A 25,317-nucleotide genomic window follows, 5' to 3' on the forward strand; every position below is an offset into this window, starting at 1 on the left:
AAGGTTATGGTCATCTTTTTCCACCCTTTTGTGGCTTTCCTCCAATGATTTTGTCACTTTTTCTACGTTTGTTAACTTTTTCTGAGCCTTTTGAAATTTCCGTGGGGATTTTCACCAAATTTTTAAAGATCTATATATATATTTTTTTTGTACTTTTTCAACATCCTTTCACATTTTTGTCACTTTATTTAACATTTGTTCACAGCTTATTTTTTTTTAAAACACGCAAATCCATTAAAAGTAGTTAAGATTATTTATTTAACTTTTGAAGAGCGTTGTAGGGAACCATCCATGTTAATTTTTGGGAAAATTTGTTTGAAATACACCCACATTTCTGATATAGAAACTCTTTGGAAATGGGTCAAATTTGATCTGAAGACCACAGGAGGGCTAATGTCTAATTTCAATGGCTTAGTTGTACAGTTCTGTCAGTGATCTGTTGAAGTAAATCTCAAGTGATTCTACAGTATGGTTGTTTTAAATTGCATGTCTCAAAATGTCTCATTAACATGCTTGGATTTAGTTTACTAAATTAATTATACCAAACATGACCACTGAATTATACAGGTTGTGGTTCATGAAATTTTGTACTTCCATTGCACACATTTAGAGAAAGTTTGGCTTTCACTTGACAATTATATGATTTTTGTAGTCAGTATCTTGCAGATAAATCCACACTCTAACTAGTAAAGTCTTCTGGGGTATATTAAATGATTGTGTCATTTCAATTGACTGATGCAAAGTTGATGAAGACTTGAATCAGTCTGTACCTTGAATTAATGTTCATATGCCCTACTCAAGCAGACAAACAGTAATACAATGTATATAAACATATGGCAATCCTTCACAAAATTACTTCTACTTAAGTTATTTATGCTAATACTTTATCACTCTGAAAACTACTGAAACTTGAAATGTAAAGATAAACTACAATACCCAGGATACCTTGCTACAATAACACAACCACGGGTAATTTTTATCCAATCAGAGCCCGAGCATGATGTTCCCCTATTGACGTGTCGTATTCGGTTATTATTGAGGAAAACACAGGGCTGTTTTTCATGCTACTCCCCTGTCTAACCACCAGTTATCACCAACAGATAGAACAATGTCAGAGCCCAGCAAGCAGGACATTTCCACTATTTTTAAGCGACTTCGCGCCATCCCTACGAATAAGGTGAGAGTTTCAAACGACGGACGGTTTAGCTTGTCTCGTTAACAAGGAAGTTGAACTGTAGCTGTATTTGACACGTCGCACTTCGAGAAACGCCAAAGTTAGCATTACTTCAACAGCCTAATTCAACAATTGACGTTACTTGATACGTGTCGTGTGTAAAATCAGTTGACTTCGTTGAATTATGCCCTAACATTTGCAGCAGAATAATCTGTCAGAAAACTTGGGAACTGTAACCAGACGTAACGTTATCCAAGTGGTTGACAGCCTAGCCTAGCTACATGTTGACAGTTGACATTAAGCTAGCTGGATGTTTGTTTAGGCTTAATTTTTGGTTTGTTTTAAGCTCCCTCAAGGCTTAGCTAAGTGTAAACAGTAGTGCATACATTCTGAATATACTCACAATGGAAGTGTGCTTTTTGCTTTACCAGTAAAGAGGGAATTCATGTCACTTCACCAACAGCTGTTTGAATCAGCAGCAAGTTAATTTCACAGGCTACATGCACTTCAGACCTTCATGGTTACAAACACCCTTCACATTGATTGCTCCACGTCTTTTATTGATCTATCATATAGTCTTGAATGAGGTGAAAGTTTAAAAAAAAAAAAAATTTAGTCTTTACTGTTTCATTGAAATATCAATTGACCCAACTATTTATATATTGGTCTGTGTCTATGCCTCTCCTGTGCTCTCTTTCTCCTAGATTTGCTTTGACTGCTCAGCTAAAAACCCCAGTTGGGCCAGCATCACCTACGGTGTATTCCTGTGTATAGATTGCTCTGGGACACACAGGTCTCTTGGGGTGCATCTGTCCTTCATCAGGTAAGTCAGGACTTATTTATATGTTGTACTTTTCTAAACAAAAATTACAAGGTGCTGCCTAATGAACGCTTTTAGCAGGAAATACCAAACTGCAACGATAGCAACAAATACAAAAGTAACAAAACAATTTAGATTAGAACTGAATTGGACCAACCTACAGTGAGAGGTAAAGTAATGTACTCAGGGGGTTTACAGTGTAGAGCCTGACAGATAATGACAATGTTGTATTGAATTCTAAACTCCACTGGTAGCAAATGGAGTGAGGCCAACATGGCTAATGTGCTCCCTGGGCTTTGTCTTTGGTAAACGATGAGCATTTTGAACCATTGGCGGACAAGCTACTGCTACTTGGCTGAGGCAAGCCGCCAATGTATAATGAATTGCAATATTCTTGTCACGAAAACACAAAAAGCAAACAATTTCACAGGGTTCTTAATACGAGCAGAAACCTCCAGACGAGTAAAATTGTACGGACAGAACTATTTTGGAACCTGAAATGCTGTTTGTCCATGTCAAACCATTTAGCGGCAGAGAAATGTAAGGTTTGTTCTAATCTTGACATTGATGTGTTACACAGGTCCACTGAGCTGGATTTCAATTGGTCTTGGTTTCAGCTAAGATGTATGCAAGTGGGAGGCAATGCCAGTGCGGTCAGTACCTGAAGGCAGCATATCAGCACAAATCAGATTTTAATTCCAGCATTGTGTGACTTGCATGTAATTTTACTTCATTTTCCCCATCATCCTTCCTGTATCTGTTTAGATGTCCTTTTTCAGTCAACATGGGTGCACAACCAGTGCTGCCAATACCAAGTACAACAGCCGGGCTGCTCAGCTGTACAGGGAGAAGATAAAGGCTTCAGCCACACAAGCCACCAGATCCCATGGCACTGAGGTAATGCAGACATGTTTACTGTCATAAAACTTCCCACACTGGCAGGTTGCTCCACCGATTGGAGAGAAGCCATAATGCAGTTCCTCTTTGCTTATCACACTTTTGCAGAGAATGTATCTTTAAGTTCACAGATAGCTGTATCAGTTTTACTGCTCTTCTTCTGTACAGTTGTGGCTTGACAGTCAGGCTCCTCTCTCCCCAACATCACCAGACGACAAGCAAGTGGATTTCTTCAGCCTTCATATACAGGTATGATGAGCAGTGTGCTTTCCTTGCCTAAGTGTAATTGTATCCACATACCTGCTTGTTGGATACCCACATAGTGACAGGGTTTGAGTAATTTCACAACTTATGTCTGTTTTACCCCTAGGCTCTCCCTGAAAATGTGAACACGGCCAACACGGTTCAAATGTGTCTCAGCTCCTCCACATCAGAGAAGCCTTTGACCAGAGGAAAAGAGGCAGATGGTAACCATATTCACAAACTACTAACATGCACTAGTTGTATTGATCTCGTTTCCATTCATGGCTCATCTCATATACATTCTACCTTTTCAGGTGATCTAGATGAGGGCCCTAGTGTGGAGATGCTGAGTGTTTCTACAGAATCAAATCTAGGTTGGTTTATATTCTTCATGTTTACTTACATTGCTCCATTACCCCATTTTAGACCCTGATGATCTGAATCATTCCTAAACTGTTGGAGGTGTAACTTTACTGTCCTCTGATCTCTCCAGAGCCTTCATCTCTCCTTAAGAAGAAGCCAACTGCCACCAAGAAAACAGTATGAACTCATAGTAACTTCTGTTTGGACATTGCGCATTGTCGTAAGTATGTGTGTTCACAGACTTTGCATCCATAGTGTGTTTTGTAAAATGTGTCTGCTTCTAGTTGGCCTCTAAGAAAGGGGGTCTGGGCGCTCAGAAGGTTAGCAGCAAGAGTTTCTCAGACCTGGAGAAGAAGGCTCAAGCTGCCGACAAGCTCAGAGAGAAAGAAGAGAGCACTGGTGCTTCCAAGAATAGCAACCAACCTGAGGAATCTATGTGCGTTTCTTTGTCTTTCTTTAAAAAAAAAATTGTGTTTCTCTTTTTTCTGCTGTACTTTCCCTCTGTAATGCCTTCTTTTTTTTTTTTTACTTGCCTGCGTTCTTCCTTCTCAGCTCTCCATCCCTGCGACTGGCCTGTAAAGATTTTGAGCAGCAGAGGAAAATGGAGGAGAAGAAGTTGAAGGGATTAGAGGGGAATAAGAAAGAGCAAGCTGAGAGACTGGGCATGGGTCTGGGCATGAGGAGGTATGAGGATGATGAAGATGATGAAGAGACACCTACTAGTGATCCTGTAGTTGATTCAAGGATTTATTTTCTTATGTCTTTTTCTTGCTCCCATTATCGCTTTCCAGTGGAGTGTCTCACTCTGTGACATCGGACATGCACATGATCCAGCAGGAGAGTCCACTGGGGACAAAGACCACAAAAGCACGACGGTTCACAGAGGATATTGATGATGAAGGGTCCTTTGGCTCTAGGTCAGATACATATGATTTCTACAACTGGTATTTGATATGTTATCTTAATTTTGTGTGCACAAATGCTATTCATTTTGAAAAACAAATCTGCTGTTGCAGTTTGGTTTGTAAAAGCATGGTATTACAATTTTCTGAGTATAATAGGAGTTTATGTCAGTAATCATACACTGCTTTCGGCAATACTGTATCTTAATATTTTTATGGCTTTAAAGCTCTTTAAATTTGAATTTTGAAATCTGCCTTTCCTAGCTTTTGATCATGCAGATTCAGTTCTCATACATAATGGCCTTCTTGCTTTAGGATCTTGTCCCGGTTTGATGATCAAACGGAAACGTCAGATAGTTTCTCCTCGCTGTGGGATGATAGAGGTGAAGGAGGCTGGCTCAAGGAGAGCAAGAAACCAGAGCCGGACTTCTTCTTGACCTCCACTTTATCATCACTGAATGACAGGTAGGACAGTGTGTTGTTAAATGGAATATAGACCCAGCTGCTGTCACTGTAACAGACTTGTCATGAATTTTTATTACTTATTGTTGCTTGATATAGTAGGAATTTAGCCTTTTTGCTTTCAGAATAGACCGCTATCTGTTAGTGCTGATTTCTGTTATTAAATCGTAAGTGTTTTCATTTGTAACAATCATCTTTTTCTTTTTTATCAGGCCCACAGCCAGAAGAAAACCAGAAGCAGTGCCAGTGTCGGACACAGGAGAAGCTCAGAAAAAGTTTGGAGGTGACGTGAAAGCCATCTCTTCTGACATGTACTTTGGAAAACAAGATAACTCTGAGGTACGCGATGACAACATGAGTCCTACCCATCCCACATGTTGTGTATACTGTAACATATATTGTGTAACACATGGTTTTGATGATGATGTGTTGACTTGGACACAGTGTGGTTTTAATTGCAGATAGTCAATAATATGTTGTTTTTATAAACAAGTGGCTATAGTGATCGCACATCAAAATTAATAAAACTTTAAAAGTACTCAAGACTGTTTGCAAAGAATTATGTCTGTGTTTCTGCTCTTTAGTATGAGGCCAAAACACGACTGGAAAGATATTCTGGGAGTGCCTCTATAAGTTCAGCAGACCTCTTCGATGATCCAAAGAAACAGACTGGTAAGAGTCTATTGCACCATCCCTGCCTTTGCAAAAGCATTTCAATAACCATTTAAGTTTGTGTTATTGATAAATAAAAGTAAATGTATGTCTAATGACCCAAACAGTTTTTATTCTTCACCTAAAAAAAGAAATTATTTTTTGTGTTTTACATTAGATTATCAAACTGATAACTTCAGAGTCTTGTAGATAATTGTTTGTTTCAATTTAATGAATGTCGTATTTACATAGTCCCCAAACGGCTATATGACATGATGGAGGGTAAGGGTGCGCTGCACCCAGCGCAGCGCACCAACCCAAGTGTCTTTGCTATTTTAAGAACGATGCCGTTGTTAATTTTCCGTCCTGTGCCCACGTCGTTTAAATAGCAAATGCACCTGCGCCCATGGGTCTGCTGTTCTTACAGGGAGGTGTGTTCAGGTCAATTCTTGGCGCGTTGCTATATTGCAACAGCATTTAGTGATTGTGCCATTGACCAAAATAAACCTGGTCTAAAGTCAATAGCACAGCATTTCATTGTTATTTTAAAAGCGCCTCAGTAAAATGCGCCTAGGCTCGTGCACAGCTCACGCACACTATGCTTGTTACACACTCATGTGGAAGCACAGCAGCACACAAACATGCAAATGATTAAAAATCAAAATATTACGGTGCAAATCCGCCATCATAATAGCAATGCCCCAAGGTACAACGCACCTGGCTTTTAAAGGGAATGGGGGATGACACGCTGATTGGTTTATTGCATGTTACGCCCAAATTACAACCTATTAGTTAATGAAGACGCTAAGTACAACACTTATAAAAATAACTTATAAAAATTATATTATGTTATTTTGTTGTCAAACTAGCAAAAGTGGATTTGGAGACGCCCTAAACGTACCTGCGTCAGGTGCTTCATTCCGTGCACTTAGATCGTTAAAATAGGTCCCAATGTGTCGATAGACAGAGAGGCATAACTACATCTACGCTGTTAGAAGTACTGTCTGTACCGAGACAGCAATAATCAGACAATCGACTGTTTATTTAGATTTTAGTTGATTTCCGTAACACGTTTAAACTCAAAATTGATTCTGATTGAAGAACTAATTTAGTTTCAAAAGTGTTAGTTTTTTTCTCTGTGGAGAGAGGCAGGCTAGACCACTCGTGAACTTTGTACAAAAGAAAATTGGGGAACACCAAAAATAATCTTAAATCACTTTGTTTGTCTTGTGCTCACAGTGAGTTCCTACCGCCTGACCAACGTGCTGCCCAGTGCTCCTGACATGTCACAGCTCAAACTGGGCGTGCGCTCAGTGGCAGGAAAACTATCCGTCATGGCCAGCGGCGTAGTTAGCTCAATTCAGGTTGGTCAGAAATACACAACTTGAATTGTGATCACATAACCATCTTGTCTGACAAACATCAATTTAATTTCTAATGATGTGTTTTCTTCATTCCAGGATCACTACAGCTCCTGAGTCATGGTTTGTGGCTTCTGTTAGATTCGGTGCCCTCATGTTGCCCTCTGTTTAACAAAGCTAAGTTTCCCAATGAGTGGTGGTCACTTATCCTTGGAGGAAAAGAGTATAATTGATTTAGTCATTGCTTATTTTGCTTGGGGGTCTTGGCATTTAAATATTTAAAAACAATTATATGTAGCAGAGGGTTTGGGGTGTTTTGAAGAATAGATTTGATTTCTTTAGTTGACGAGGTAAAAAAATAAATAAACAACACCCTGAGGAGGGGAGAATACTCAGTTGTATGTTTTTAATTGGTTAACAGACTTTCGCATATCACATGCACTCTGTATTGGGCTTTTTTGCACATTCTCACAGGCTTAAAAGTGTCCTTTTTGTCCCCAAAGTGCACTTATTCTTGCTCTTTCAAAGACAGGACCAAAACCTGATAACGAGGCCTTGGGGGACCAGATATATATAAATATATATGTTTTTTAATCACACATACTATCAGTTATGTAAATTGAATTAGCCTCGTTAACACATTAGCTACATTATGTTGTGTTTAGTTATGGTTTTCTTTGTTTTTGCAGGCCATGCATCTGTCAGTATAAAAGGACAAGATGGCATGAAATCTAAGCAGCTATTAAAAATGAAGTTTAAAGAATATGCTCATTCCTTCTTGCCAGGAGTACGGTGAGAAGATTGATACCACTCTCATATGTGTCAGTTTAATACAAAGCAGTAGCCGGAGCCGGATAACATAGCTTAGCATACACACTGGAAACAGAAGCAAACCGCTCGCCTGGCTCTGTCTGTAGGCAACAGTCTGCTTAGCAACCAGCACAATGAAGCGTTTGGAACCTTTGGACAGAGCCGGTTAGCTGCTTCCAGTCTTTATGCTAAGCTAGCCAGTTAGTCATTTAGCGATCTACCTAATAGCGTTAGAATAACCCTGCTTGATATAGGTCAGTTGCACTGTTTGTTTTTTTCTCAATTATGTTGCTTGGAATCAGACACTCTAAGATATTGAGATTGATAACATTGTTAGCAGTAGATTCATATTTTGAGGGGAGCCTTTTGATGATGTTTTGGTATTAATTTGTAGCTGCTTTTTGTTAGTGTTTTTGTACGTCCGCTATGACATTGCCCTTTGGTATTACATTCAAAATAACCACACTAGAAGGCTAGAATTATCTGATGCGGACCTCTTTGTAGCTTTCAGTACCCATTGTACAGCAACACATGTCCACTTAAAATATGAATGAAACAACCCCTTTTTAAAGGCCTCATTTTGTTTTTCTGTAACATACTGCAAATGTCATAATAAATAAATTGCACTACATGTGGTGCTATAATATAATTTATTTTAATTTTGGGGGATTTGGCATTTAAAAGCAATAGAAAAACAGGTTGATATCTGGCTCCGGGGTGGAATAACTGCTGCTTGTGCTTTAGCATTAAGGTAAAGTTTGCTGTGATGCTTCAAATTCTATTTCAGATATCTAATTATGCAGAGTTAACAGACGGGAGTTTTTTAAGCCCTGATTTTGGAACTGGATGCTTATATTACAGAGCAATTACTGTACTGCTTCTCAGGCGTTTGAGTTGTTGAGAGTGGCTGAGTTGAGTTGTAAAGATAAGAAACACTAAAAGTGAAAGTTGTAGACCCTGAAATGACCAAATATTTGTTTACTCCATCACTTTATGCCTTACTCTAAAGATCTCTGATTAAAGCGCCCTCATATTGCAATATTGTGCAGTCATCTGGTTATTTTTTGCACATTATTTTGTTAGAAATTGCATGTGGCAGCTTTTGCTTCATGTACTGTGTTGCAATTCAACATTTTCCTCTAAGCTGGCATTGCTTCCCTGTTGGACTTTAATTTAGTTGATCTTTGTAAGATTGTTTGTGTCTTCGTCTGTCAAATATTGTTAAGTTACCTAAAAGAATAGTAGCTTGTGTAATTTGCATGGCCCTTGTAGTTAATAGGACACGCTGACACATCCTCGATACCAGATAGCACACTGCTGTTGGGAGCCAGTAAATAATAATGGAACAACAGAATTGATTGATAAAAGCTATACTATAGTACTGCTACATACAATGTTGTATAGGGCTTTGAATTACCCTTTATAAAGCCCAACTGATAATCAAGTTTTGACATATTTTGACACTCAAAATGGAAGTAAGTTTTTTGGAAACATGCCAAATAAATGGCTCGTGCCGAAGCTCTTTTGCCTCGTCATTTTGTGGCTACACTGCACAGAAAAATGCATTTTTTGTTTGTTTGAGTAATTGTTTGGTTTGTAAGAAAATAACAGTTCATAACAGTTTTGCAGACTCCAAGTCAACATCTTTACGTCTTGTGTAATCCTACACACCGTCTAAACCCTCAAATATTCAATTTAAAATCACATAAATCGTGAAAAGCAGCAAATCCTCACAATGGAGAAGCTTAAAAAAAATTAAAAATAAAAAAAAAAAAATATATATATATATATATATATATATATATATATATATATATATAAAGAGAGAGATATTGTCTTGATAGATCAATTACTTAATCGATTTTTTTTTTGCTGGTGTTAAATTTTAATTTACTGGCCATCTAATCACCTGATTAATTGTTTGAGCTTCTCCGGTAAGGTGACTGTTAGGACAAAAAAATGCTGGCGGCCGCTGACGTGGCTGGCTGAGGCGTTTAATTGGCTTATTGCGCTGTCGGAACTATGAGAGTTGTGGTTGGGTCCTAACGATGGAACAAATTGGCAAACGCGACTGAACATTTTAGTTTGGTTTCAAACTATTGTGTGGCTTGAGCTAAAAGACAAAAAAGCAACGCATTCCGTACATAAATGCTTGCTACATTTGATACAGATTTTGTGTATCTATAGTTGGAAACACAAAATCTGTTGGATTTTGTATGTACGAGCTTAAGACAAGCATGTGAAGGAGGCATTTTCCAAGGAACGGGGCAACGTTAAAAAAAGGATTGTTTTAGCTAGCGGTAACATTCGCATAACGCAGCCGTTATTTTTATACTTTTTACGTTGCTTTAGTATCCTGCATTATGAACCTATCTGTGAAAGAAGTGTTTTATTGTGCAACGTAACAAATAGGTGGTTAAACGTTTATGTTTTTGTTGTTTTTTTACTGTTAAAACCTGTTGTATTCCTGCATAGTAAAAGTTACAGTGTGCTAAAATGCCTACTGAGTTAAAACAGAGGAAGAAGTCACAAAAACAAAGCGATGGAGTGTCCGAAACGTCGGCTGCAAATGGCAAAGATGAAGGGCAAAAAGTGAAGACAGAAGCTGGAAACAATTTAGGAGCCAACAAAACGTCGTCGAGTTTGGATATAAGAAGTATTATGTGCTTATTGTCGCTTGCAGCATGCGGGGCTCTGAGTTGGTAAGTCAACAAAATCTGCGTTAGCGTTAATGTTATTAAGAGTTTTGGTCTCTACTTAAGTTTATGCATCTCTTCGTTCCAGGGTGGTGCTACAGCAAAATGAAAGGTTTTCCGAAATTGAAGAAAAGTACAAGTCATTACACGGAAAGACTTCAAGTCTCTTCGACATGGAGGAAGAAGTCCTAAAGGTTTCTAAAAAGGTACGTTTAATTTAAAGTGTAACATATATGTGAAGCTGTTTTGAGGTATGGAGCATTAAAGGGTCAATTCACCCAAATGACACGTTCACTACTCTAGTGCTATCTAGCTGAACGGACAGTTTTGGTTATATGTGCCCAAGTTTCGAGATATTAGTGTATGGGACCCCGATGCAATGGAGGCGGATGGAATTTAATGTATATAATGGTATATAGTTTTAATGAAGAAATATTCTCTACTTAAACTGTTTAAACAATGTGATATTTGTAGGCCTATTGTTAATAATAGGGAAAGATCATTTTTAATAGTTTGTGTACCCCACATTACATTGCTTCATAATTATGTTTATGGCTGGGGCAGAGATTTCAGGAACAGATTTTTCAAAACCTGAACAAATATAACCCAAACTGTCCGCATAGCTTAAGACCACTTATGGTATACAGTGATAACATATTATATTGTTTATTTAAGTATTTTGGGAACAATTAGCCTTTATGTATGAAAACCTAAGAATCATTGGTTTGCTTTATTTTTTTTTAGCTTTAAAATTAGAATTACAAGTATAATATAATTCTGATTGATAATTGTGGTTTAGGGAGAAGGGGGATGTACAGTGAGTAAACTACTGGTTCCCTCCCTCTGGGTTGTGAGATGATTCACATGATAAGAAAGAAGAAAAAACATTCTGGATTTATTTTGGACGTTTTGCACGTGTATCTTTGCATTTTTATGAAATTCTGGACAGTTTAAAATGTTAAGTCCCATAAAAATTATTCAAGTGGAACCACCTCTTACAACTCCTAAATATGTACGTGTAACGTGTGATGCTGGGGGTCACAATTAATCTACTGCCTTATATTATATAAAGCCCTCTGCATGCTTCATTTTCTTTTTGTTCTTTGAAAATGCCAACAAGAAAATCATACAATCTCATGCGTCCCCCCGTACATCCATAGTATCCACATTTGTGTGCTCTTGTAACACTTTTTCATCCACAGTTGACTTATATTGTACACAGTGCCTTTTGAATGCATGCGCTTTGTTTCCTACTGTATCTGCTGTATATGAGTACTGAGGACCATAGAGCCCTACAGAAACAGCCCTCCTGTCTTGTGTTGCGGCTGCAGCTCGCCACCTCTGAGGAGGACCTACAGGAGGCGCTTTCCACTGTCTCCTTGGCAACACGACTCCAGCAGGACATCTCCACCCTCCACGCTGCCGTCATGGTGATTCAGGCCGATGAGAACTCCGCCTCCCGTGGCCTGCAGACGGTCAACGCCCACTTCCTCAATGTGACGGAGACGTGGCAGGAGCGTCTGGCCGCCATCACCTCTGACCTGTCTGCCCTCAAGGCCGAGTCACGGGAAGCTCACAGCGGTGCCACAGAGCAGGTTAACGAGGCCGAGCGGAGGGCCCGGTCTCTGGCGGAGAAGTTGGAGGAGCTTGAAGACAGCACAAAGAGGAATGCCCGAGCTCTGGAGCGCACTGAGGGAGACGACATCCAGCGAATACAGGATCATCTGGACTGGAACACCAAGCAGATCCACAAACTGGAGGAGCAGATCAGCAGCCTGATCAAAAGGGAGGCAGAGCTCAACTCCCAGCTCCAGGAGCACATTCCCCGGGCACAGGAGTGTGAAGAGCACCTTCCTCAGGTGGAAGAGGCGGTGCGCACCATCCTGAGGCTGGCAGGTGATCTGAGTGGGGCAGAAAAACGTCTGGAAGAGGTGACGTTACAGGTGTTTGGGACTGAGGATAGCATGCTGAAAGCACTTAATGAAATCATTCAAATCAGACAAGATCTGGACACCCTGCAGGCTCAAAACAGCATCCTGAAGATGAAGAATGAGTTATCCGTGGTTAAAGAGGCTGTCCGTGAACTCACCATGGTGCTAAGGGAAAATACAGCCGACAGCCAAAAGGACTCTGACACTTTGGAGGAAGAAGCATGGACATATGATGAGGAGGAGGAGTGGGAAAAAGATGAGACAACTCAACTTCTACATGATGACCTCACTGAATGATGTCTTTGTATTGAGTCTAGGGAAAGGAAAAAGGAGTGGCCCTCTTTTACTCTCGGCTGTAAAAGGCAATCAAAGTGTTAATGTCTTTCAAAATGTGCATCACAAAATCAAGATTTTTATTTTTTATTTTAATATTAGTTTAATGTGGTTGTGACAAATATAAGTTTCTTTAGGCATATACTACATGCCACATTACGTGGAGTAATAGTTGTAAAACAATATCTACGCCAGTCTTTCCAGATATAACTGCATTAGATCTGAAACGTTAGTCGATTTAATCAGTTAAGCAATTTCATGACATTGCCTTAAAAAAATATAATGGGCATTTTTCACAATTGCTGACATTCTTTTAGACTAAATGAATCTTTGATTAATCAAGAAAAAAATTGTGAGTTGCAGCCCTAAACTACTTCTTTGTCAGTTTTATCATCATCTCATGTTAAGTACATGAATAGCTTTTGTAGACGTGCAATAAATCTTAATGTTTTTGATAACTATCATATTTCCATCTGATTTTGGCTTCACCTGTTCAAAGCTTGTCACTCATTTCATCACTGAACTTATTTAATAAAATCTTTTCATTTGTTTGGTATATTGAATCATCTTGTGTACTGAGTCAGTAGTTTCTCTCCTGTAGTTTTCTTTTATAGAGGGAAATAACCTGAAAAGATACCTTGTATCAAATCATTGCCTAAAATAAGTAACATCTCCTGAACACACATACAGTCGTATCTACCAATCCATGAACTGTATGTCCTGTTTCAGTGTGAGAGCGTCCAGCTGATGCTGGAGGGTCTCTGGGGTCAGCGGGGGACTCTGCGGCCCCAGCTGGAGGGTCTGGAGCAGGACGTGAGCCAGCTGAAGGAGTGGGCCTCTGGGCTGAATGAGAAACGAGCTCAGCTTCAGACCAGCGTGACGTCACTGAGAGACGCCGTGGGACAGATCGAAGAGCGCACCTCAGCCATCGCAAAAGACTTAGCCAACAAGGTATGTTGTTAAAATTTCCAAGGTGATGTCTTCGGATGTCTTGTTTTGTCCTATCAACTGTCACATAAGACACAGAATGGTTTAAATCCTTACAATTGATAGCAAACGATTCGCTTTCTGTGGCTAGGCTAAGCACTGCAACTCTACAAAGAAATGTAACAAAAGTTTGTCACTTTTGTTTTCCTAGAGTCAGAAAATGTGTAGCTCAATGCAAAACTACATAAAGACACTTTTCATTTTGGCATCTCCAAATAATAGTGAAGTGTTGATAAGGAATGTAAATATCTGTTTGCTGCTGTTATTAATTCATTATAACCTTCAGTGGCCGTAGAAGAAATCCCATCTAACGTTAGATTTTAATCTGCATGAATATATTCAATCTCTGCGGGACTCATGTTGCTGAGGCGAAATACATTTTCTGTTGCAGACTAGAGATGTACTGATACCACCGTTTTAGGCAGTATTGGTAACGGGAAGTACTGGAGTTAATTCACCGTTCCTATACCGTGTACTAGAGCCCTAAAGAAAATCTATGTTAAAGTAGTTTGTTTATCTTCTTTTTTTGTTATACCTGACTGTCAAACTGGATGATCAAAGAAAGGTCTGCGGCATTCATTGTTAGTTTAACCTGTGCCAACAAAGATAGAAATCATATCACATTCATACAGGGATAGTAGTATACAGTTTTTAAAATATAATAAAACATATCACACACTGGTATCAGATCAGTACTCTGTATCGGCCGATATGCAAGTTCCAGTATCAAAATCAGTATCTGGAAGTAAAAAATGGTAGCGGACCAGATCTATTGCTGACCCCATCTGAAACAAATACATTTTTCCTGTTCTTTAAAAATGAGTTTCTTAGCTTGTGTTCTTCTGTGTGTCCCCTGTAGGTGGCGTCGGTGAGGACAGATGTGCGCAGGATGGGCGGCCTGCAGTCTGAGCTGGAGTCTCTGCTGACTCAGCTGGCGGCGCTGGACGACAAGACCACGCAGGTGGAGCAAAGCATGGTCAAACGCATCGGGGATGTGCTGGTCAGCAGCATCGACCGAGTCTCAAATCTCCGCGCTCTGTCCGAACGCAACACTGAGGCCATAGAGCAGCTCCGCAGGCGCATCCCTGAACTCACCGCCAGTGACAAACAGATCTCGGAGAGCTTGAGAGAGCTAGAGAGCGGCAGAGCTCGTCTGATAAGAACAGTGACTTTTGCCAGCGACCTTAAACCAAAAGTTGCTGCTATTAAGAGGGACTTTGGGGCGTTTGAGCCTCAGCTGTCAGACCTGACTCTGCGGATAGGAAGACTAGCAGAGGATCTGATGAAGCGAGAGCAGGAGATTGCTGAGCTTAGACAGACACTGGCTAACCTCACTGCAGTAGAGGGAGATTTAAGTTTTACAACTAAACAGGTTAGTGAAATAGCTGATATGTCCGATATTGGAGAGATGCACCGGCCAACATGAGGAACACACTTCTTCAACAACCTCTAGATCAAGGTTTTCTTCTTTTGGCTTTTTCTCAGAAATCACATCTGTCATACTACTGTAAGGTTTACTGAAATGAACCTTTTCATTACTAATTAAATAAATATGGAAACCTTTTTTTATTTTTTATAAAAACTTTGGTTTAAAGCACAAAACTGGTGCAAGTGGGAACAATCTGACAGCTAGTCTGGTAGCATTCCTAAATGTTGTAATTGATGTTTTTCAAGTTTGCAAATTTAGGTAGGCATTTAGTATGGGCACAATGTATGGGCTTGGGGGAATGGTTTGACATTTTGGGAAATACACGTAATCCCTTTTTGTCGAAAGAAATAGACTCCACTCTCATGTCTTTACGGCAGACTGAAAAAAGAGATTAATGGCTACTTGTGTTACTAGGCTACAGCTACAGTTACTGGTCCTGGCCAAGAAAAAGTCACCTTAACCGACGAGGTGTTTAAATACTCTAAGATTTTAGAGTATCTTAATCTTATAGGTTTTAATACTTTAGGATTCCTGTTTATTTTTAACCAAAGCTATGTTGCAAGACTAGTTCCTTGCATTTGCTGGCCCCACTACATTTTCTCAAATGTTCAAAACACAACTGTAGCCTCGTGTGGGGGTTCAACAAGGAAGCATATTTCTGCAGAACACCTGGAAGAGAGTCAAAACTAAACCAAAAAAGAGGAAAATGACATGTTACTGCTGTGTGCAGATTAAAGAGCTCAGCAGGTGGTCTTCAGTCTTAATGATGTGGATAATCACCTTCTCGACTCCACAGCAAAGGTATTATTTTATTTATTTTTTGTATTTTGGGGGGGCTTTTCCACCTTTTTAATAGACAGGACAGCTAGGTGAGAAAGGGGGACGACATGCAGGAAATCGTCACAGGTTGGACTCAAACCCCGGACCTCTGCATGGAGGCCTAGACCTCTATGTAAATGTGTGCGCCTGCTCTACTAACTGAGCCAACCCAGCCATATTAAAGTTTTACATGGATAACATGCTTTGTTACAGGTTTTAAATAATGTGGTGCTGCTTAATAAATTGTGCTTTATGTGAGAGGATTGTTTGTTCAACTCAAAGAAACATGAAATACTTAATCAAGATGGAATTCCTAATTGATTAAAGCAGCCCTTCACACCTATCAAGGTTCACTTCCACCCAATACAATCACTGTATTACCCATGTAAACAACACATCATAGTTTACACCACGAAGAGTTTTATTCTTGTAAAAAACACATACTAGTGTGTAAACAAAGAAGTGCTCCAAAAGAGCGTATTATTGCATTAGCGTGTTTGTTTTTTATAAAAGGAAACCGCCTTGGCACAGAAATTTAAACAAAACATTTGGGACAAAAATAACTACAGTGCAGAATGAATGTGGATTGGAATTCACAGATCAGCAGCACGAAAACAGTAAGTGGGTTACGGTCACCCTTTGGGAATCTGTTTGGGTGTCCTGATGTGACATTGCTAACTCAAACTCCCTTCATTTCCTTCTTGTCAAGAGATAAACCCGCCAGTGTCTGTGTAGTCTCCTGCAGAGCTTTCTGAAGAGCGGAAATAGCCTGATCGTGGCCTTCTAGCTTGGCTGCTTTGCTTTCCAAGCCATCTACCATGCTTCTTAAGCTCTGTAGCTGCTCTGGCTTCATGCTGCTGCTGCTGTCCTCCAGAGCAGTGAGCCTATTCTCCAAGTCCACCACCTGCTCATCCAGGCTGGAGTCCTTGGGCAGTAGCTCGGTCTGGGCACCGCCCAGAGCAGCCATGTTGGACTCAAGCTCCCTAAAACTGCTTTTCAGTTCCTCCATCTTCTGCTCCACGTCAGTTTTGACATTCTCCACGGCCTGCCCCTGTGCGGTCAGAGTGCTTTCATGGGTGTCGTATTTGGCGAATAGAGATTCAATTTTGGAGGTGATGTCTGATACTGATGCTGACAGTGAATCTCCGCTCTCCTCCGATGTTTTAACTCTGGCTTCCAGGTCGTCTGTTCTTTTTTGGAATTGAGCGACCGCTGCGTTGACCACCTCCTCCGCGTGACCAGCAGCATTGGCGGCCTGCTCCACGCCGCTCTCCAGTGTCATGCTTGTGTCCTTCAGAGCCTTGACATCGGCCTCTGCTTCAGACAGGGACTGCCTCAGATTTCCAATAGCCTCTTGCAAGACTAACCTCACTGTTTCAACTTCCTGGGACAGCGAGACTACTTCCTGGTTACGGGTGTGGAGCTCTGACCTCACCGCACCTACCTGCTCCCTGAAGGAATCCGCTGAGCCATCAGCTTCTTCTTTGGCTGTTTTCATTTCAGCCACAACATCCACAATGGCAGAGAGCTCCTGTTTGAGGAGCGTAGGCTCTGCCATGTCCCCCAGGCGGGCCTTGACATCAGCCAGCTGGCTCTGCGTTTCGCCCTGAGCTTCGGTGAACTCGGCCACGCTGGCTGTGATGGACTGACTCACTTCAGCCAGGCGCTCCTCCACAGTCGTCTCCAGAGAAGAAAAGTCCCTCTCTCGGGCCTCCTTTACCTCCTTGATGCCCTCTGAAAGGTCCCTAAGTAGATCATTCTGGAGCCTCTGTAGGGCCTCCTCCACCCTCCTCGTCTCCACCTCGCCCCGCTTCATTCGGCTGATGGCCCCCTCCATCTCCACCCTTGTAACCCCTAGCGATGACTCCAGCCCGTCCACAACACTACTCAAAGACTCCACCTGTGCAACAAGGCAGAATACATAGACACCATCAGTTTTGAATCCATTTTAACATTTACCGGAGACATTCAAACACTTGCGTAGACACTTGTTATGATGCACTCCAAAACAATAAATGCAAAATGTCCAAAAGCTACATTTTTTTAGGAGCTAAGAAACAGACTTGTTTTCTGATTAGTGAGTGCGGGTTTATAAATAGTTTAATTTTCCTAACCCAAAGCAGTTCTTTAAAAAAAATCTAAATTAGCAAATTTGGGGGTACATAGTCTTCACTGGACAGTGATGTATTTACACCATTTTATTTTATTGTCATGTGATTGCAGTTACAAAACAAACTACTTACTGACAAAGATGCCTCAATTTTGCAGTTTGAAAGAATCTTCCTCACCCCTTTCCAACCTTTTCCTGAGCTTTCAATGGCATCATGGTCTCCATCAGTGAATTGAGTAGCCTCAGTTGTCACAGGGTTGGCTCAGTCAACTCAGACACACACATTTACTGATGAAGACTATGCGATGTGGTTGAAAGCTCAGGGAAATGCTTGCAAGTGAATCTTGGGTTATCTTTATTTTGTAAAAGTACGATAATTCCTTAGGTCAAGAATGAACTTTCACTGTTGTCTCAATTTTATAATTTACCCTCAAACTTTCAAATATTACACTAACTGAATATCCTAAACTAGATATTTTGTTTATTTGCATATTAAAAATATCTTTTGTTGCATATACAGCAAGTGTAATATTTGAAAGTATAGATGATGCATGGAGGTAAAAAATTCTTGACCTTAGCAATAGTGTGGCAAAAGTATCTTAACTAAAGGTCCACTTACTAGTAATTTCCATATTCGAAGAGTACCTGAAAAGAGTACTTTTGTGGTGGGGTGAAAAAATCTTTACAGATAAAAAAAAAAGTGGTGCAGTAAAAAGATAATACTTAATTTGATATAGCTGCAGTGCTGGTAAATAATAAAAAACCTTGGTAAATTTTCGCAATGCAGTCATCACTCCTCAGTACTATTATGAGTTTTATAATATGAAAAGTGAGCTCCCATTCAGTTTAAACTGACGTAACAAACACGTTCTACCATGAGTAGAGTTGAGTTATGACCTAACTGAAGTCAGAGTATATCCTGAGTGTAGTTTACACTGGTTGTAGATACACAATGTACTTCACATTCAGGAAGTAGAGAATGAATGAAAAAGGGTGATGACTTCAGCTATATAAGACAGGTGTTTTTTTTTTTTGCATGTAGGCCTGTAGAAACTGAACTTATTTATTTACAAACCCTGTGAATCTTTCAAATTTGTTTACTCCTGCTAAACATGATTGATGGTCTGACATTACTATTTCTGTACTTTCTGTACTAAAGAAAACATTACAAGATAGAAAACAATGAAAAAGTCATTTATTTTCACCAGGTCTGAAACTTATTATTATTTAATTATTGGAAACTTGCTGAATGAAAAGTATAGGGCCAAGAAGAGTATATCTAGTACAACAACTAGGCCTATGGACGAATGGATTATCTAATGTTAAACAAAAACAATAATATGCATAATTTTTATTTCACCGGGAGTTTTGGTAAAAGTTTGGGAACCCCAGCTCATGTAACTGAAAATCAGTGCGTACTTCTTGTAGTCTACCTACCTGTTGAAGGACACTCTCCATTTTTCCGCTCAGCTCCGCGTTTTGCCGTGCGCTCTCCTCGTGCCTGGCGTTTGTCTGTCGCATTTCCTCCACAACTTGCTGGAAATAAAAAGCAGCAAACCCTGCTGCACCTATTAACGCGATATAAAAAACAGTGGTCGCAAGTAGACCGAGGCAGCTGCCCGATCGTGGCCCCTGAGGTCCGGGGTCACTCAGCCCGTTACTGGTGCTCTTTTGGCTTTTCTTCAACGCATCATCTTGGCTGGATGCGGCGCTCTTCTCGCTCGAGCTGTTCTTGTTTCGGCTTTTCGTAGTCATCGTGAATGGGAGCTCGCTGAGATAACTGTGTGTGATGTGAGAGCTGCTGGTTTTGCAGTCGTGGATGGATGGAGGATGTTTCCAGTCCAGGCCCACTAACTGGACCAGCAGCGTATCAGCGGGCGCGTCGTGTCTTTCCACGGGAGCTTTTTTTGTTAAGCTGAGGTATGCGGATGGGGGCAGTCCCATGTTTAACTCCAGGCTCTAGTCCACACCAGTGGATGAAGGATTTCTACTACTTTTATACGTTGGTGATAATGCTCTATTTTTTTTTACAACAGAAACTACATCTGTCATTGTAATTTATCTTTTAATACATCCCAAACACTGAATAAAGTTCTGCAGCAGCATCTCTCTCTTGTGCAACAGCAGTGATATTTCCTAAAATATTGTTCAGGTCTCTTTAGTGAGTTTTCAAAGTGTTCCACAGAATCAAAAAGAGCATAGGCTTAATTTAACTTAACATGGACTGAGAAAATGTCACTAATCTAATCTAACAAAATAAAACAAAAGATGCACCTTGGGACAAAACGGTGTACCACAGCTAGTGCATCATTATTATAAAGTCTATCAGTGAACGTCAATGACATAAAACCCTCGATTTCACCTTTATTGTTCTACGACACACGTTCATAAAGGCTGTTACAGGCTCATTCTAAAACACTGAAGACTGGTGCAAACTTCTTCTAACAAGTTAATACTGAAGCAGAGCAGTGCAGGGAGGGGGGGGGGGGGGGGGGCTGTTTCTTCCTCCTTGTTTGCTCCTCCTTTCATACGTGGCATTCTGCAGGCTGCTGTTAACTCCTATGGTTACATCTCAACACAGACACATCCAGTAAACTCACAGCTTTAATGTCCACTGACGAAGAAGTAAAAAGTCCAAGTCGTTTCATTGCATTTAATTCATTATGACTGTTAATTCAGTTTTTTCTCCTTAATTGTGTTTGTAAGTAAATGAACACAATCTTCTTTAATAGTTATTGTCCTTAACAGTACATCAATGAAAAACAAAACACCAATATTTAGTGTATGAGATTCAGATAATTTATGATGGCCTTATTACTACATCACCCATTGAATTGTTATAATAGTCTATACTATTTCTGAATGCCTTTTCACATCCTCGTGCAAAAAAACATCTCTAACATCTATTAGGAAATGAAGTTTAGATACCATGCTTATTCTTGTAATTATGTAAATAGCCTGAGGAAGGTCTGGCAATGCGAGAGCATGTACAGTATGTCTGTGTATCTATGAACAGCCCAAAGCACGTTTACATCCTCGATTTGAACACTAGAGGTCACTAAAGGGTTTCATGGTGAGAGCAAACCGAGAACACAGAAAACCTACTGCGTCCAAATCTACAATGCAGTCTTGTAGATATGGTAGATATGTATCTTCCTGTAAAAGGCAGGCCAGTAGCTAATAGCAGACCTAACATTGTTCCACATTAAAAAACAAAAGAGTAAACATGCATTCAGGTAGAAGTTTAGAACGGTCATTAAGACAGTCAATTTGGGCTTTTATTTAGCTAATTTACTGGACTATATATATATATATACCTATATATACATGTGTACAGTATCTGTATATATATATATGTATTTATATACTGTATATTTGTATGTATACGCAGTATATATACCGTACAAAGACTTAACGGTCTATGATCCAGAGCCACAAATAGTTTTCTTTTTCACCATGCCCCCATCCATACCTCTAAGTTGACAGGTTTCCCAGCACACTTTGAACGCATCAAATTGCCCCGCCTAGACGCCGTGACAACAGACGCTGTTCCTCCGACGCGCTGTCCAGGTGTTCGGTGTATGATATCGCAGAGATCTAGCTAGACCAATTTGGAGCTTTATCGGCATATCTGCATGACATGGCCTAACGTGATATGTCTACGAGCCCGGCTGTCAATCGGACGTCTGAAATGCTGTCTTTCTGCCCTCACTCCCTCATCTCTCTAAGAAAGAAGCGGGAACACCGTAAAAATGAAGACTGACACGGGGGTGATAATTTGACCTGTGTGTGTTTATACCTCGAGTGGGAAAAGCTAGCGGCTAAGCTAGCCAGCTAGCCCAGGCACCCAGCGGAGGCTTGGATTTTGTGCGGCCATGGCTGGGCTCATCAAGAAGCAGATCCTGAAGCATCTCTCCAGGTCAGTCCTGAACGGTGTTAGCAGACGGAGTGGAGAGAAACGGACAGACGTTAGCTAGCTTTTACCAACATTTCAATTTAACGTTATAAACGAGACAAAAAACAAATGTTATTGTCTGAACATAAATGGAGACGTTTCCGCTGGCCGTTTAGTAAGTTAGCTCGTCTGTCAGACTGTCCTTCGCGTTCTCAGTTGTCGTAGCTAACCTCACTGCCTGAGACATTGCTAGTGGCAGCTAACTTGCTAACGCTGGTGTTAATAAGCTGGTGAAGCGCTAATCCCTTAGCACTCTGCCTGAGCAGGTTTAACCAGTCAATGGTTGAGTCAGATTGTTTTAAACCACAATCTCAGCGTTCCCCTAAAAGCAAATTATGCTCCAAATTTTTCCTAGCTGGAAAGCACACTGACTGCAACATAAATCACATAATTATGAGACATCTAGACTCTAATTTAACATTAATATTTCGACAAATGTGAAGGCATAGCCCAGGGTTTCCACTGGCTCAAGGGCAACTCAGCGAGGTGCAGTTTTCTTGACTACATATCCGGTCTTGTCACCACTGTGCCTCCTTATCAGAGGCATCACTAAGTCCACATGCATCAGCACACAACACAAAATCATCAGGGAGGGAAATGTGCTTTACTGTCATCCTAATCAAACACAATTGACAGCTTTTCTTGGCAACGGTGAGCACCCTTTTATGTACATATCTAGAGATAAATTAACCCCTTTTAAGGCCCCTTTTTAATGTATTGCTGTTATGGGCATCATTCAGCTCCACCAGCTTTACATGCATTATTTATTCTTTTCCGCTGTCCCTCAAGGGACTTTCAATGGACTACATCCTTGTTTTGTTCCAGCAGCAGAGCTTGAAACATGGAGCACTGTTTGCCGTCCCTCTACTAACCTGCTGCTGACCTATAATGGAGCACTTTCATATACAGAAGACTGTATTAAATAATACTGATAGTGGTAGTATATAAAACTCAAAGGTGGACAGTGCTTACATGGAGTATAAGAAATGACAGTTGTCACATTTCTATTGCAATTCACAGGTGACTCTTTGAAAAGCTCATCAGTAGGGAGGTGGACGGGCTTGTGTTCTTGGCAAAAGAAAACACAAAGATGATGTGCAGAAAAGTATTTTGGGTGATTAAATTGTAGTTAATTAGCCATTTAATACGTTAATGGTGTTTAGGATTGATTTGTCCTTCATACCCTTACACAATGCCATTTGTCTGCCTTCAGACACACAGCCAATCAGTGACATGTCCTTCATTGTCCTTGTACTCTTAAATTGTGTTTGTGTGCTGTGTGTGTTGCAGCAATGCATAAGTGTTTCTGCACATGAGTGTGCATGCCCTCAACAGCATTAGCATCACCATTGACAGGAAACGGCTAGGAGAGTAGTGATGTCATCTGTCTGGGCTTGTCATGTGATCTTCCCTGTCCTGGCCTGATTGGTCTGGTGTGAGCGGACGCTGACCTGTTGACAGTCAGCCAATCCCGCGCCGCTCGGTGCAATGATGTCACGGTGAAAGTGCTTGTGTCAGAAAGCCAAATCAGCATCACCTTATACTCTACTGTGGCTGCCAATACAGTGGAGTATAATGCATGCGTGGACGATTTAGTTCAACGATGGGTCAAAGATTTTGTGTGCTCAGTTGCTGCCTTGTCAGCATCAGCCAGGAATATGGACTATGCTGGCTGGATGAATCATACACACTGTAGGTGTGCTTACACATCAACAGGTTGTGTTGTAGGTGTCATCATGTCTGCTCAGCCTCCATGCGTAATGGTTGTAGAGGACACATGTCTGTCCAATACTGTCTATGACCAGGACAAGCCTGTTATACTGAGGCCGCAGCACCATTGTTACAGCTCATTGACTCAGAAGGCTGCAAAGGCTGTTCCTCCTCTGGCCAAGACATGTGCACTGAGGCATGCATGACATGTTAAACTGTGAAAGGATCTAATTTTGTACAATGCGGACCTTGTTGACCAAGCATTGTGTGTTTTCATGTGCAAGGATGAGTTTGTTATTATGAAGTGACATGTTGGCTTGCATTTGTTCTGTGTTGTCCTAACATGAGAGTGCATCGATGAAGAAGGTCGAACTCAGGTAGCCCCTGGGGGTGATTAGATGTCGAGGTGTGTGTTTGTCTGCATCACAGACCGGTTAAGATCATCGACAGGACCCTGGCCCACAGCCAGACAGGGCGAGATCCTATTATTACACACAAATACAGATAATGATCATATTCTCTCTGCTTATTTTTGATTAATCTGTCAATAATCCATCATAAATTGATTTGTCAATTACTTGTAAAAAAGTACTTTCCCTTAGCTCAACGGGACATGATTTTTGTCTGGTTTTGTCTGACAAACCGTTCATAATCCAAAGATATTCAATGTACAAAGATGTAAAGAAGAGAAAAGCAGCAAATCCTCACATTTTAGAAACTGGATTTCTCTTAAAGAATGACTTAAATCAATAGATCAATTTTCAAAATAGTTGATTGACTTATCAGTTAATCACATTTATTCAGTGTATTTTCTCTTTAGCTAAATGGAAACATTAGTCATCTCTAAAACCCATTCAAAGTGATGTTGCAAGATCATCTTATGCATGGTGTTTGGGGTCGTCAAATGTATTTGTGCTTTGAACTGACAACCGCTTATATCCATTCCCAAACACCCTGATTGCAGAGGATGGCTGCTTATTTCTGTCGCAAGACCCCAGCACAACAGTCCTGTAACCTGTAGACGGCATAGTTCACACCTCAGTCACGGGGGAATGTAAAAATCTTGAGTGGTAGAGGGAGATTTGTTTAATGTGCGTATGCAGGCTATCGATAGACAGAATGACAATTTCCATACTTACGAAGTAATCTCATGAGCATCAGTGATTCTAGAAAAACAGAAATGTTACGCAAGACTGACTCGCATATTAAGAGCCGAAAAATAAATAAAAAGATTTGTGACGTATTGTTGTAATTTCTTTTTGTTTCATGAAATTGGTATTGAACAAAGTATTGTTAAGGAACCGGTATCAAAGTCACGGTATTGGTATTCGCACCGGCTATTGAAAATTGTTGGACAACACCCAGCTCTACCCCTACGAATATAAAAATGATCACTAGCTTCTAATGAAAAGTGTTCATGACCTGGGAGATTTTTATAGCCTCCACTTTCAGGATGAATTTTAACTCATCTGTGACAGAGTTCATGATGTGTTCATACATTGTAAATTAAGAGTAAATCTAACAATTTGCTTAGTCTATTATTGTTATTTCATAACCACTAATACAATTTTTTTGTATCGAGGCCAATAAAAATGTACTTCTGGCAAGTACTTTTTTTTTTTTTAAACCCATTAACGTTGGACCCTGATTAGGTTTTTATTCAG

At 40.4% G+C, this 25,317-nt stretch overlaps 4 protein-coding genes across 9 annotated transcripts in view; 3 read left to right on the top strand and 1 right to left on the bottom strand.

The window, feature by feature from the left end:
* The first annotated feature begins 973 nt into the window (after positions 1 to 973).
* On the top strand, positions 974 to 9,206 carry arfgap3 (ADP-ribosylation factor GTPase activating protein 3). 2 transcript variants are annotated; one of them, XM_034863819.1, is made up of 16 exons: positions 974 to 1,177; positions 1,879 to 1,997; positions 2,575 to 2,647; positions 2,760 to 2,891; positions 3,060 to 3,140; positions 3,262 to 3,358; positions 3,449 to 3,508; positions 3,628 to 3,674; positions 3,782 to 3,933; positions 4,050 to 4,181; positions 4,289 to 4,414; positions 4,715 to 4,864; positions 5,074 to 5,200; positions 5,446 to 5,533; positions 6,752 to 6,876; positions 6,973 to 9,206. In XM_034863819.1, exons 1-16 carry the CDS (start codon positions 1,109 to 1,111, stop codon positions 6,988 to 6,990), a joined length of 1,596 nt encoding a protein of 531 aa, XP_034719710.1. In that variant the 5' UTR covers positions 974 to 1,108; the 3' UTR covers positions 6,991 to 9,206. The 2 variants fall into 2 exon arrangements, with proteins under 2 accessions (XP_034719710.1, XP_034719709.1); XM_034863818.1 differs by lacking the exon at positions 6,973 to 9,206 and having other exon boundaries at positions 6,752 to 6,915.
* A 734-nt stretch (positions 9,207 to 9,940) lies between these two features.
* On the top strand, positions 9,941 to 15,191 carry ikbip (IKBKB interacting protein). Of its 2 annotated transcripts, XM_034863843.1 has the most exons (4): positions 9,941 to 10,385; positions 10,468 to 10,585; positions 13,373 to 13,594; positions 14,490 to 15,191. In XM_034863843.1, exons 1-4 carry the CDS (start codon positions 10,180 to 10,182, stop codon positions 15,054 to 15,056), a joined length of 1,113 nt encoding a protein of 370 aa, XP_034719734.1. In that variant the 5' UTR covers positions 9,941 to 10,179; the 3' UTR covers positions 15,057 to 15,191. The 2 variants fall into 2 exon arrangements, with proteins under 2 accessions (XP_034719734.1, XP_034719733.1); XM_034863842.1 differs by lacking the exons at positions 13,373 to 13,594; positions 14,490 to 15,191 and adding an exon at positions 11,711 to 13,194.
* A 665-nt stretch (positions 15,192 to 15,856) lies between these two features.
* LOC117938889 (cytoskeleton-associated protein 4-like) lies at positions 15,857 to 19,900 on the bottom strand. The gene is made up of 2 exons (XM_034863841.1): positions 19,426 to 19,900; positions 15,857 to 17,778 (listed from the first exon to the last, which is right to left on the bottom strand). The coding sequence occupies exons 1-2, from the start codon at positions 19,741 to 19,743 to the stop codon at positions 16,558 to 16,560; spliced, it is 1,539 nt and encodes a 512-aa protein (XP_034719732.1). The 5' UTR covers positions 19,744 to 19,900; the 3' UTR covers positions 15,857 to 16,557.
* A 1,621-nt stretch (positions 19,901 to 21,521) lies between these two features.
* uhrf1bp1l (UHRF1 binding protein 1-like) overlaps positions 21,522 to 25,317 on the top strand; it is a 33,476-nt gene continuing 29,680 nt past the window's right edge. For 2 of the 4 annotated variants that reach the window (XM_034863611.1, XM_034863612.1), the window contains exon 1: positions 21,523 to 21,907. In XM_034863611.1, the coding sequence (XP_034719502.1) occupies positions 21,864 to 21,907 (44 nt within the window). In that variant the 5' untranslated portion in view covers positions 21,523 to 21,863. Of the gene's footprint in view, positions 21,908 to 25,317 lie in introns of all 4 variants that reach the window. The other 2 variants (XM_034863610.1, XM_034863613.1) reach the window with 2 other exon arrangements.

Source organism: Etheostoma cragini, chromosome 23 (genome assembly GCF_013103735.1).
Source record: "Etheostoma cragini isolate CJK2018 chromosome 23, CSU_Ecrag_1.0, whole genome shotgun sequence".
NCBI classification, from domain to species: Eukaryota; Metazoa; Chordata; class Actinopteri; order Perciformes; family Percidae; genus Etheostoma; species Etheostoma cragini.